This window comes from Lactuca saligna, chromosome 4, assembly GCF_052625555.1.
Source record: "Lactuca saligna cultivar CGN05327 chromosome 4, ASM5262555v1, whole genome shotgun sequence".
Taxonomy (NCBI): domain Eukaryota; kingdom Viridiplantae; phylum Streptophyta; class Magnoliopsida; order Asterales; family Asteraceae; genus Lactuca; species Lactuca saligna.
The window spans coordinates 51,903,726-51,918,777 of NC_136420.1; the positions used below are offsets into that span (position 1 = coordinate 51,903,726).

Consider the following 15,052-nt stretch of genomic DNA (forward strand, 5'->3'; position numbering starts at 1 on the left):
TGGTATTTTTTTAATTATCTTTAATTTAATAATATGTATTAATCACTTTCTTAAAATAAGTAAAATCATTGGCCCATAATCATTTTTAGATCCACGTAATAATTAATTAGAATACCCTAAGCCCATATATATATATATATATATATATATATATATATATATATATATATATATATATATGTATATAATGATTCCAATATCCATTTACATTCCTAATACAAAAACCATGTACAATACAATAACCCAAATCAGATAAATAGACACTAATGTAAACAAAAAAATTTCTTCTACCCAAAAATTGCAAAAATACAAGAATTTATAAAGATTTACCCACAAAAATCAACTGATTCTTCTTTAGTTAAGAAGCTGTGAATGTGGTCTTCTTACGATCTTGGGCGATGGTTCTTATCATAAAAAGAACTGTTTCTGAAAGTATCCCCACCACCAATCCAAGTATCACTCTAGCAGCATGCTGCAAAATCAACAAAAGTATCATCTATTTCACTCCAATTGGATGTAGGAATACACTTAAAAAGTTGTTGAATGAATTAAGTTGTTTACCATTACATGATTATGCACAAACAATGCATACACACATAAGAGTAAAAAAAAATACAGACAAATTCATACACATACACAACAATATACACACACATAGAAACAAATATGCAAACATACACACAAATTACTCATTCAATTATTCCATTTGGACCATACAATTGTAGAAAAAAATCACAGCTCAACAACAATCAACAACAACGACCATAACAAATAGCAACAACAAAATCTCAGCAAAAAATTTTAATATCCACATCAACAAATTGATTATTTCACTGCAAAAAAAATTGAATCCTACTTTGTGGAGGCGTGTATAGGGAAAAATGGTAAAATGGGGGGTTTTGTTCAAACCTTGGACCGAATCCCACTTTGTGAAAGAGGGTACCAAATACTTCCCTTTTGATGGACCAGTACAAGAGTTTAAACATAATATCAAACATGTTAAATTGCATTTTTCTGACCCGATCCTCTTTTGGACCTGATTATAAACTAAATCATAAGACCCCCAAATGACATTAGAACATAATAATGATTCTTAGAATTGAATGTAAACATTATGCTCTTGACAAACCAATTTCCAACCAGACAAATTAGTTCCCGATGAGCGTGACTTTGGAGAATCAAGGGATGTGAGATCTTCCAACGAGATCACCTCAATGATGCCAATTATGTAACATGTATGATGTTAAACACTATGCTTCTAGAACTTCAAAGCAATATAAAGACATTATTGGCGGTCTCTATACTTTGGTTAAGACGGTTTTAGATAGTATTATAATGCATTATTTTTCGATGCCTATAGTATGTATGTATTAGCAGGAAGAATCTATATTTTTTTTGGTATTGGGATTGGAAGTAGACTCTTGATCTGTCTGACCTCTTCATGATTAATTCCTTTTTGGTTGAGGGAAAGATCCTTACATTAAATATCACGGGGCTCAAATTGGAAAGATTGGGTGTTAAAAAATAGTTTTCAGTCTTAGTCTTAGATGGAGTAATTGGTGATGCAATTTGCTAGCAACTTGCTACTGCATGCTTTACTTTGTTGTTCCTTTATAGCATGATTTTTAATAATAACTAGAGAAGGATCCCTGTGTTGCGTAGGTTAGAATGTATTCCATTCTACAGCATGTTGTTGATTAAGAAAAAAACATATGCATAGATTAAAACGATGTTTACTTTTAATCAACCAATTGTAAGAAAATTGAATATTAGAGACATGTTTGAAACATATTTTTAGATGTTTGACTTTTATACATTAAGAGTATAGGCAAAATAAAGAAAGAATAAAATAGAGTTTTCAATTCAGATCACTTCTGTTAACTAAAGAGAATGCACAACCATATATTGAGAAAAGCACTAAACCCGAAACTAAGTAAGATGCTGTAAAAATTGAATTTAAAGCAAGAAAATGTTTTTCTTTATTTCCCAATTCCAATTCTCATATTAGTGCTCACGGGCACACCAAGCCTAATAGATGAATTTGGTCGTCTACATCAAAATAGTAAATATTCAAATAAGAATATATTAGAATAATTCATAAGTATATTATATCATTAATACCTTTCATAAATGGTTCTCTCCAGATCAACAAAGGCCTCACCACATATAAAAATGATATCTTTTGTTTCTACCTGCAAATAAATGAAATATTAGTATTTTAAAGAAAATGGTAAATTAGACATTATCCATTTAGGTAAAAGACCTGAATGCCATCACCCTTAGGCTGCTTTTGAGCTTGATTATCAAGATCATTAACAAACTTAAAAATGAACAATTAACTTTTATAAAGTTCATAACTTTAGATAAAAATGTACATATAAATGAATAGAACTGACGGTTCCCTTCACTAGATACATCTCTTCCACTATTTAAACCTTCAACCTGCATAGATCTTTATAATTTTTAACCCAAAAACATATAAAAATATAAATAAATCTATGTTTTCTTCCATAAATTTAAAGACCACAAGACCTTTTTAATAAAAAAAATAAAAGGATTTACAAACCTTTCATATCTTCAATGTTCGGTAGCTTTATCCATTTGAAAAGCAAGAGCAATCATAATCTAATAAACATAATTGCAAGAATAAAAAATTAAAAAGATAAAGTCTTACAAATATTTAAATGTTAATGAGTACTTACATCAACATCTCTTGCTTTAAAGGTCTTAGGCCTACCCATAGGTTGTCAATGTGCATAACATCTTTGGTTCATTTCTTCTTCTACAGAACACAAAGAAAATAGAATGAAATACATATAATTTATAATTTAAAATAGAAAATAAAATATTATAGTATCAGCATCCACAATTGATGATATCACAAACAGTAAACATAACACCAAAAGACAAATATTTTGTGTCCCCATTGTTCTTTTCTGCAAGGTAAAAAGAAAAAACAGAAAACCGATTAATATATTGAGATCCTTTCATGGAAAATATTTGAGAGGGGATAAAATTAAGAGATACCAAGATGATTTTTGTTTACCTAATAATAAATTAAGACTCTTTTCTTGTTAACTAAGGGTTTTTGTAGAAAAGATGAAATGAATAACAAATTGATGTGATGGGTTGAGAAAAGATGATACTGAAATAGAATATTTCCTTTGTTCATTATGGTTTTATTGATAGACCAATATGATGAAATAAACAGGGGATATACAAAGAAAAAATACACAATTATAAATTAGGCTCCTTTTTTCAGGCATGTCATCCCAAGGTTGAAGATGTATAAAACAAAGGCAAATCCTAGTCCAATTTAAGTCCTTTTTCTTGTTTATTTGGGTTATCGGTGGAATTTTTTTTGAGAAAAAACTTTACTCCTATTTCTTCTTTATTAGGATTTTAGTGAAAATGAATATAAAAACATGGATATAAGATGAATCATAATCTCAAATGATTATTTAGGCATTTGGTGATATTTTCTTGGAAAAAGCATGAATCATAACACATAAAAAACTTATACCGTTACTACTCTGAATTGCATGTGTCGATTAGAGTACTTATGTCAAAAGAGAGAGATAGAGCTTTGTATAAATTTTCGGGTTAATAGATAGAAGCCAAAAAAACGGAATTTTCTAGAAACCTACTCTCTAATCATGTCATCTTATAGCCATTGTGCTTTAAATAGAAAGTAGGCTGCTATAAAATGAGTAAAGTATTATGTTTTATGTCAAATTATAGCATCATAGCTTTCGTTTATGTTAGGAACTTAATATAGACCATTGTACACGGTTGTCTCTTTTTGAATTAATGGTTTAAGCCGGAAAAAATGGACTAACGTATTAAGAAATCAATCCTTTACCTATTTTCCCTTTTTTCCTTCGCAACTTGTGCCGATGGATAATCTGAAAAAAGGTTGTTGGTCTGTAAGGGTGAAATGGTAATTCATTTGTTCATAGATGATGAAAGGTAAAAAAAGGTATGAGAAGAAATGTGATATTTTCTTATAAATAAAGTTAAAAAAATTGTCATATAATTCCAACAACAATTACCTTGTTTTTCGTTATTATCAATGAAAATGTGGGTAGACTGTAACACTCTGACTCTCAGGTATAAACTTTACAGTCTCATATTTTCATTTTGAAAGGTCTACTCAACGAGTTGGATGCCCTGACTCGCCGAGTAGGAATGGATTTGGCCACGTGTCTTAAGTTACCAACTCGACGAGTCGTAGGATACGAGTCGACGATTTGGAGCTGGAGGATGAAACCCTGATTTTTGAGGTTTTGCACCATTTAAATAAGACCCTATTTAAAGGGTCATTGGCCTCCCTTAGCCTCCCTTACAGGTCCCTTTGACCTCAGAAACCCTAAATCGCAATTACTTTCCATATCTATGTGCTATTAAGCTTGGAAGGAAGATCTTCGTGAGAGGAGCTTGAAGATCAAGAATCTTGGAGCAAGGAAAAGTTATGGGTCTGAATTCTACTCCATTCTAGCATAACTTGAGGGTAATAAGTCATCACCTTGACCTCCTTCTAGCTAGATCTTTCTATGTTTGAGATTACGGCCATTTTAGCATGATCGGTGATTCATTTCGGGTGTTCAGCCATGATCTGAAGTTGTAACTTTAGATCTAGGCTCATCTTGGTCCTTATAATCATAAAGCTTTAGCCTTTAGCAGGATAATGAATTTTCCTCACCTAGAACTTCTTCTTTAGCTTTATTTTGGCCCTTAACACCTTGCATGTACGTAAAGTTTCCAACTTTACGTATGAAGTATGCCTTAGGAGCTTAGATCGAAAATATGGAGCTTTGGGGTGGCTTAAAAATATCTGAATGGAGAAAGGACTGAAGAGACTTGACGAGTTGCATGACCAACTTGGCGAGTCCAATGAAGATTAGCCTTTAAAGGTTCTACATGAACTCGGCGAGTCAACGAGATGACTCGACAAGTCAATTAGGGTTTTCTCGACTTGTGGACACACATGGACTCGACGAGTTGTCTGGAAACTCGACGAGTCAACTGGGGGTTTCACGACTTCTCGAGTTCTAGAAGGACTCGACGAGTTAGGTCAACATGGACTATTGACCTTGATCATTGACTTTGACTTTGACCAATGATTGATCAGTTTGACTTTTAGGGGTATTTTAGTAAATTGAAAATTTATAGAAATGGTATTGTGGCAAATATAGGTGATGGAGTCTGTGGCTGTAATTCAAGAGTTTGAGCTTATCACTTCAGTACGACATTTGTGAGGTGAGTTATCCTCACTATACTAAGGGGTCGAAGACACCAATATCGGCTCATTGGATCTGATATCCTAGTATTTGGTATTATGTTGAGTATGAATTAGTTATGCATGCTAGTTTCTATGCCATTTTGGTAGATCTGTACGACTAGTTGTGTTACTGTCTGATTATCTGTATATGCATTAGTTATGTTATATGTCGACAGGTTATGTGGGATGGGTTGAGGTTGTACTACTCCTTGAAAAAGGAAATCAAGATCGATCATTTTCAGAGACGTACTAACCACATGTTCACATTGATGTAATGGATCATTCTTGTTAAAAGTCAAGAAAAAATAAACTTACTTTCATTGGTTTTATTGAGGCAATCCATCGAACACTTGTTGTGCATTTTGAAAAGCAAAAATATGTTGTTACTTACCTAGTTCCAGCCTACAAACCACATTATTTAAAGCAATCATGATATATATATATATATATATATATATATATATATATATATATATATATATATATATATATATTATGGTATAGTATGTAATTAGATTTAAGAACGAAACTCTTTTACCTCATTATCTTGAGTATTTACATGATTTAATTCACATAGAACCTTCAAGCAACAAAATGCATATAAAAACCATTGATTTCAAAGTCTTTAATAATGATGTTGTATACCTTATCGTACTTGGCTTTGGCAAGTGAAAATTTTCCTTCTTTGAATAGTCTGTTACCCTGATTAAGAAACATCAAACTAAATTGAATCAAAAATTAAAATGCTAACACTCTACCTCTAATTTCATTGTGAATGCATATCATGTTTTTGGTGTTCTCAACATCATTCATAATAGCTCTAAAATCCATACCAGATAGCATCATAGAGAAACATGTAATTTTTAATTTGAAGTTTGCCAAGAAAGTAATAATCATTTTGGTCTTATTTTATATATACCCTTGGGACAATGTCAGAAACTCCGGTGGATTAGGAAATAAGATGACCTCCTTTTGTTGTTCTTTGTGAATAAGATCGTGTGGCTAAGGGACATTCCCATAGGACCTTTGGCTTGTTAGAGGTGTCAAAACAACTTTGTAACATACACAAAAGAAATGCATCAAGTAAATTTAAATTTAATGGATTTGGCAAAACAAAAGAACATAAATATCACAAACACCAAGGGAAAATGAATATAAACAAAGCGCAGTTCATAAACTATAAAAAGCACACACCCCAAAAGAGGGATAAATGAAGGAAAAGAAAAGCACTCGTGAGAAAGCTCAAACGTACTCATTTTGTAAGGGGGGTCAAAAGACGGATCTTGCCTTCATTGACTTGGTTTTCTCATTTTTTGGCCATCATTTAAATAAAGACCAATTTAAAAGATTCTTACATCAGATAGGTGTCGAATCTAGTGAAGGTCAGGACTAAGCTTCAATTCACTGTTGTTATTTTCTCCATATCTCATTCTAAATTTTCCATTTTCCCACCATTTATCTCTTCAAATTTTCACATTTTCCATCCATATCTTGTTTCAGGTCTAGCATCTGTAAGGTGCACATGTCTGTATAGCTTCTGTTGAAGATAAGTAAGTGATCTTATTTTCTACAGTTAAGAAAACAAACCAAAGTCAATTCTGCTAGTTATGTTCTCAATTAGCTTCAAAGAAAACTAAAATCATCTCCCTTATCTTTTTAAACAACAAAAATGTAGTTGAAATGGTAATGTTTAAGTGAAAAATGTATCTTTTACTTTCTAATCACAAAATTGCTTATTTCAAATAGGCATTTTATCAAACACATGGTGTTCTTTGTCACTTACCTAAATTTCTATAATATCGTTCTTACCAATTCAAGGCATAACAAACGGAGAAAGTAAAACCATAAATGGTTTTATTCAGTGGCAACTTCCATTAACAAATACGCATCATAATTTTTAACTCAGAGCATAAACCACTTGAAATTAGCCGACTAAATAACTAAGTTTACATTGAAGTCGAGGTGAATTTAGAAAGTGGATAGAGAAAGAGGGGGGGGGGAGATATGGTTTGACTGGAGATAGATAGAGAAGGTGAAGAAAGTTGATACTTCCTGCTTTGAATTACAGTAAGAAACCATAGCCAAATGATAGTTTTGAATCGCATACCTTGTATAGGAGCAACAGACAAACCATCAGTAGAGGTCGGTGAAGCAATCTGGATCGATGGTGAATCATATCAACATCACCATCGAGACCCAAAATTACCATTATTTCCATTGAGGGCACGTTATTTTAACAATAAATCAAATTAGGTCTATGGTAAGAAAAAAAGTAACATTCAGAGAAAGATTATTATAGAAATTTCACCTAAACAATAAATTTTTTTATTATGTGCTCATATTCCTTGGAACTTTGTAAATAGAGAATATGTGATTTTAGGATTCACAATTTGAAATTGAAATGACTAGATAAACTGAGTGTGAGTTTTAATGGGGAAATGCTAGGGATAAGAACATGTGATTGGGGAATAAAGAAGGAAAGTGATTTAATTGATTGAAGAGTATTGTTTAATTATTTATTAAGCATTAATATTTAATGTAATTAGTTTCTGAAATGGAAATTTAATCTCTCTATTGAATAGTAAGCATAAGTTGGTTGTACATGATGTAGTAAGAGTTGTACTTCTTAAATTTCAAGAAATATCTAAAATGTTATATATATATATATATATATATATATATATATATATATATATATATATATATATATATATATATATATATATATATATATATGTTCAAGTTCATTTGAGACTATTCTAATTTTGTGAGACCGTGAGACCAAATCTAAAAATAATTTTAAAATGCAAAATAAATGGAAAAATCCAAAAATTCTTTTTTTAAATATTATTTTCGAAACTTGAATTAATTACAAAAAATAAAAAAAAAATCCCGTTTTTTTTTTAAATACGTGAAATATTCTAAATAGAATATTACACTGACATATTCTAAAAAATAATTTTAAAATGCAAAATAAATGGAAAAATCTAAATATTCTTTTTTTTAAATATTATTTTCGGAACTTGAATTAACTAAAAAAAATTAAAAAAAATCCTTTTTTTTTTTAAAAAATACGTGAAATATTCTAAATATAATATTACAATGTACATATTCTAAAAATAATTTTAAAATGCAAAATAAATGGAAAAATCAAAAAATTCTTTTTTTAAATATTATTTTCGGAACTTGAATTAATTAAAAAAAAATTTTAAAAATTAAAAAAATTAAAAATAATAAAAATAACAAAAAAATGCATCTCACGATCTCACAAAATTAGGCCGTCTCACATGAACCTAACTCTATATATATATATATATATATATATATATATATATATATATATATATATATATATATATATATATATATATAATTCAAATAAAGATAATAAATAGTGTGAAAACGTAAAAATACTATTTTTATGTTATTATTCTGCGATGAATTTTATATCCATAGTTTTATGTCATTATTCAACAATGAATAAATGATTAGTCATAGGAAAAACTAAAATTAGAATTTACTATAAAAATACACAAATATAAATTTATAATAGAATAGTAACATTAAAATGAATATATGAATAATCAAACGTTAATATTCATATTAGAACTACTTCAACAATACATATATACAACATTCGTTACTGAATAATAATATAAATATAATATTTTTACGTTTTTATACTATTTACTGTTTTTATTTTGAATATATATATATATATATATATATATATATATATATATATATATATATATATATATATATATATATATATATATATATATATATATATATATATATATATATATTTGTGTGTGTGTGCTGGAACAGCATGAGATTTTTTTTTTTTTTTTTTTTGTGACTAAAATGAAAATTTAAAGTAAAAAAAGTCAAACTCAATGTGTTCACGATCAATCCTATCAACCATGATTATACACGTTTCATAATAATGCTCAAGCTAACATATTCTTTGTGTAATCATTTGATCGATCATGTTAGCAAACCAAGTTAACCTGCATACATCTACACCTAATATTCTCTCCCAAAATAAGTGTCGTGGTAGAAGATATAGAAAAATGAAACAAAGGCCTAAAGTCAAAATGTTAAACATTAGATCCGACAAAACAATGATAAAACTAATGTTGTTCGAGTGTAAACGTACCAATTCATTCGATAACAACTTCTCTTTTCTAATAATAATTTATAACTAACACATTTCCAAAAATAAAATACTACAGTTAATAACATATATATGTTTATAAAACAGAAACGTTACAAACCAATTTAATACACATTAAAGAAAAATATAATATCCATAACTACTATTAAAATAAAGGTACCAATATTTGCCATTCTCCCAAATTTCTGGTAACTTCCCATCTATCTATCTCTATTTAATTAGCATACTGACCATTCACATGCATATCCATAACACCACACAACAAATAGTCGATGATATCCACGACTACATATACACACAAAACCAGTTCTGAGCAACCCCCAGGATTCGTACAATAAAGAAAGCATCATTTGTATTTTGTTATCGAGAGTTGGGTCCATCTTCTTCAAGATGGATTCATCACTCAGTGTATTCTTCACTGTTGTTATAATCTTCTTATTCTTCAGTGTCACAACAATGGTGGAATCGTTGAACCTGTCATTGTCTTCTTTAGAAGATGGTTCGTCAAGGAGGGAGCTTGCTGGGATCCAAACTAGCTTCAAACTTCCTTCCCCGTTGCCTAATTGGCCTCCAGGTTTGTTTGTATATATATTTCTTTCCATTTTCTCCCTTAAGACATTGAAACCACATTGACATTGACTTGTATATATATTCACAAGGATATTTGATGTGTAGTTTTCAAATTTGGTTTTAGGTGGAGGGTTTGGTGGTGGAACCATGGATTTAGGAGGATTACAAGTGAGTCAAGTATCAACATTCGACAAGATATGGGCAGCCAATGAGGGAGGACCCGGAAATGTCGGTGCAACCTTTTATAACCCGGTTTCCATCCCCCAAGGGTTTTTTATTTTAGGGTTTTATAGCCAACCAAACAACATGCCTTTATTTGGGCATGTTCTTGTTGGTAAAGATGTCACAAATGACTCTTCAAACCCTACTCTCAAACTACCAATTGATTACACTCTTGTTTGGAGTAGTGTCTCTTTCAATATCAAGAAAGATGGGGATGGCTACATTTGGTTTCCAAACCCACCCGATGGCTATAGGGCCATCGGGTACGTCGTTACTAGCACACCAGATAAACCTCCTCTTGAAAGAGTCCGTTGTGTTAGGTCTGACTTAACGGACTCTTTGGAGAGCGACACATGGATATGGGGACCAAATAAGAGTTTAAATGTGAATGGGTTCAATGTGTATAGCACTAGGCCAATAAATAGAGGTGTTGAAGCCATGGGTGCACCGATGGGAGGTTTTGTGGTTGAAAATGGGATAGGGAGTAACCCATTGTCAATATCTTGTTTGAAGAATTTGAAGGGTAGTTTGGTAAATTCGATGCCAAATTTGAACCAAATTGAAACCTTAGTTCAAACATATTCTCCACTTGTTTACTTTCATCCTAACGAACTCTACCTTCCTTCTTCCGTTGATTGGTTCTTTCAAAATGGGGCTTTGGTGTATCACAAAGGAGATGAGTCAAACCCTATCCCTATTGCCCAAAATGGTTCAAATCTCCCACAAGGTGGTTCAAATGATGACACATATTGGCTTGACCTCCCAAAAGATGGTTCAAGTAAAGAAAGGGTTAAGAAAGGCGACTTACAAGATTCAAATGCTTATTTCCACATCAAACCCATGTATGGAGGGTTATTTACGGATATTGCCATTTGGCTCTTTTATCCTTTTAATGGGGCATCAAGAGCCAAAGTAGGGTTAATCAACATTTCATTGGGAAAAATAGGGGAACATGTGGGTGATTGGGAGCATGTAACATTAAGGGTCAGCAATTTTAATGGTGAATTAAACAGCGTCTTTTTTGCACAACATAGTTGGGGGACATGGGTGAGTGCTTCGGTTCTTGAGTACGCTAGTGGTAATAAACCAATAGTGTACTCATCGTTAAATGGTCACGCCTCCTACCCTAAACCAGGGTTAGTGTTGATTGGTCCCCAAGGAGTCGATATTGGAATAAGAGACGATACTGCAAAAAGTGATAAGGTGATGGATACCGGCGTTAGGGCGATGGTGGTTGCGGCGGAGTACTTAGGGTCGATAGTGGTTGAGCCACCATGGTTAAACTATTTGAGAAAATGGGGTCCAAAAATTGATTATGACCTTGACAAAGAAATTAATAAATTGGAGAAGGTTATGATAGGGAAGTTGAAATCTGCTTTTGACAAGTTAATCAAGAGTATTCCTAGAGAGGTGTTGGGTGAGGATGGGCCCACGGGACCTAAAGTGAAAAACAGTTGGAGTAGAGATGAAATGTGATGAATTCTTGTTTTATACTTAAATTTTGTTACAAATTTCTGATTGGTTTATAAAATGATAAAAAATGTATCATATATATGAAAAATCAAGGGTTGTTTGTGATATATAAGATCGTGTATAAACGGCATATTCCTTCGTTTTGTGTTATACGTTGTACTATTTGACATGTTATGTCATTTGGTATCTAACGCCGATGATGTCAAAGGTAGTAATATCATTTTGGATAAATTTGTAATAAGTAAAACAGTAAAGTACAATTAAAAAATCTTAATAGTAATATATTTATGACGAATTAAAATGGACATTTCAGTTTATATAAAATAATATAAAGACAAATATGGAGCATCTTGACAAACGTTGTTTCAAGTTTTCATAGGCCGAATCAACCAATATTCAATTTGGTCGTTTAAAACTTGTAAAGTTTTATTTGTCATGTAGTTTAAATCAATTCATATAATATTGGCTTTTTACAAGAAACTAATTTAACTTGCAACTTAAAAAGTTAGAATTTTCATTTACGGATGAGAATTTGGTTCGAAAATCCGAACCGAACCGAAACCCGAACCAAATTAGGCCTCAATAAGCAATTTAATCCAGGTTTCAGGTATCAATATTATGTTTATTCAGTTCTCGGGGTTCTCGGGTTATCCAAATAAGAACTTATTCGGTTCTAAATACCCGACCCGAATAAACATTCTTCGTCCCCTTTCTCTTAACGTCAGAAATCAAAATCACGATTCATACTTTTGTCCTCGTCGTTCATAACAGGAAAAAAAAAAACCCTACGCTCGTTCTCGTCGTTTCAAAATCGACTAATCTTCTCGACTATTTCCAAACTCGAAATCACTTTTTTCGATCATTCCTCTTATTTCAGACTTTCAAAAATCGACCCCTTCTATTATTTCTAAGGATTTACGAATTCCTATTTTGTCTAATCATAAAAAATTAGACTTTAACTCAATAAACTCAAGTAAGAAGTTAATTTTCATTATGTTAATCTACTATGTAAATGTTATTCTTCCAATATGTTATTGTGTTATATTAATATTTGAATGTTTTACATTGATGCATAAAAGTACATTCATATTCTATTATTCCGGTTATAGAATCCTAATACGGTTTATTCGGTTTTTTCAGTTATACTAGGTCCTTAATCATCTTGTATATATCATTCAGGTTATTCGGGTAATAACCGAACCAAACAAATTAATATCTGAACCGAACCGAACCCGTATTGGTTAATCGGTTCGATTTTCGGTATTCGGTTTCCATGTTATTCGAGTTTGGGTCAGTTCGGTTCGATTCTGACCCGAATAACAACCCTATAATACATTAATTTAATAAATATTATAATTTCTATATTCTAAAATCGAATTTATATGAAGAAAGATATTGGTGTTAGGATAAGAAGCATATTTCAAATGGTTTCCAATACGTTACGTTTCTACATATTATGCACACTCATATTTTATCTTTTTGACTTCCATCTAATTTTGAATATCTTCTAGTATAAATTATTTGGAATCATCATTCTAAATATTAGATTGTTGTTTCTTTTCAGGTTTCTTTTATCTTACTACATGACAACCAATTCTATTATGTTGTTTCTTGCAAGATTTATCTTCCGGCAAAAAAAAAAAACTCTCTTAAATTTCATAACGAAATTATATTTTTAAATTGTGGCGTGCAAATATGTGTTTGGGTTAAAAAAGAAATGTGCATATTAATATACGATATAAATACTAATAAAAAAACATATAAGAATTTTGTCTTTCACACGATTGGGATAGTCATGCTATATACATACACAAACTAAATATGTTTCTATTAAGTTTTACATTTTACAGTTGTTGTGGGATATATCATATATACGTACAAAAGAGATATATATGACCTAATATCAAATACAAAACAGCCCAAGTCCCTTCCAGAATGTTCGAGATCCCTGTGGAGTCTTCTGATAAATTAGTATTGAAACACCCTATGTGGGAAGGCATACCTCTTTTTAGGCATAATATGAACTTGTGTAGCATTTCATAAATTACTCGACTCTAACTTATTAGTTTAGTTTACAAGCCAATAAGCTATATAAGTTAATAAACTATAAGTTTTTTTTTTTTTTGTCAAACCACTCCCTAATTCCAAAATTTTCTTCATGTGGCAATGTCCCTTTGACCATGTCGAGGCGTATAAGAGATAAAGATAAGAATATTCATTCAAGATAATTAGTTCCTATATTTAATTAGTTCCTATATTTTAGGATATTATACTTCTGTTCCACTTTTGTAGCATATGTTATGTACTATATATACCCATGTATCAATAGAAGATATTTATATTGCTTCTCAATATTCCCGTTAGGGATGTCAAAAAGTCCCGTGGAGTTTCGATCCCGAATGAGAAATATTTGTTTAAAAAGTCGGGGACGGGAGCGGGGGCGGGGGCAATGTTAATCCCCGTTTTAGATTCGGGGGCGGGGGCGGGGGTGGGTAGTCCCGTCCCAAACCCCCAATGGGGATCCCGTTAATATATTATTTATATTAATATATATTAATTATAAAAATATAATAAATAATAGCAATGATTTTGAACTTTCAAAATTCAATCAAATATCATGTTTTTAAGTTTATACTATAACGTTTTTAAGATGTTATAATATTTTTATTTTAAATATATAAAATTGTGTTATAAATAACTATTTTTATCCAAAATGGTTTTTTTAGCTCAAAAAATAACTTCTTTTAGCCTAAAGAACACCTTCGTTCGCCCAAAAAAAAGTCAACCTAAACGGGGACGGGGAAACGGGGGCGGGGGCGGGGGTAATCTTGGGATTCGGGGGCGGGGGCGGGGGCGGGGGAACAAGAAAACTTTGGGGGTGGGGGCGGCGGATGCAATCCCCACCCCGTTTGCCCCCGTTGACGTCCCTAATTCCCGTATCCTCTTCATGGTATTAGAGCAGGCTTCATCCTAGCCCCAATTCATTTTTTTTTTCTTCTTGCTTTCTCAAGCATGTCTTTAATGGCTTAAGTCACCATTCCAAATACAAATGATCCCGATACTCCACTGGTAGCTGTTAATCTCACCAACGTCCTAAAACTAACAACTACCAACTATTTGTAACACCACAAAACTTAACCCAAAATTTTCATTTTCAAATTACCAAAATTAAGATTTCACAACCAAGTAGGAATGGCAATGGGGCGGGTTCGAGGTGGGGCATGGTTTCCCAAACCCGCTCCGATATTTTTCGGGTATCTTATCGGGGCGCCCCAATGGGTTCGGGTTTTCCCATCAGGTTTCGGGTATCTTATCGGGTTTATAAC

At 31.7% G+C, this 15,052-nt stretch overlaps 1 protein-coding gene across 1 annotated transcript; it reads left to right on the top strand.

Annotated features, from left to right (window-relative positions):
- Positions 1-9,680: 9,680 nt before the first annotated feature.
- On the top strand, positions 9,681-11,856 carry LOC145041838 (hypothetical protein At1g04090-like). The gene is made up of 2 exons (XM_078990045.1): positions 9,681-10,035; positions 10,156-11,856. The coding sequence occupies exons 1-2, from the start codon at positions 9,852-9,854 to the stop codon at positions 11,727-11,729; spliced, it is 1,758 nt and encodes a 585-aa protein (XP_078846171.1). The 5' UTR covers positions 9,681-9,851; the 3' UTR covers positions 11,730-11,856.
- Positions 11,857-15,052: the final 3,196 nt, after the last annotated feature.

What these genes read in the sequence shown, in the direction of transcription:
- LOC145041838 (XM_078990045.1), top strand. Translation starts at nt 9,852, where the DNA reads ATGGATTCATCACTCAGTGTATTCTTCACTGTTGTTATAATCTTCTTA. An exon ending in GTTGCCTAATTGGCCTCCAG is followed by an intron (nt 10,036 to 10,155) that starts GTTTGTTTGTAT and finishes ATTTGGTTTTAG; the next exon opens with GTGGAGGGTTTGGTGGTGGA.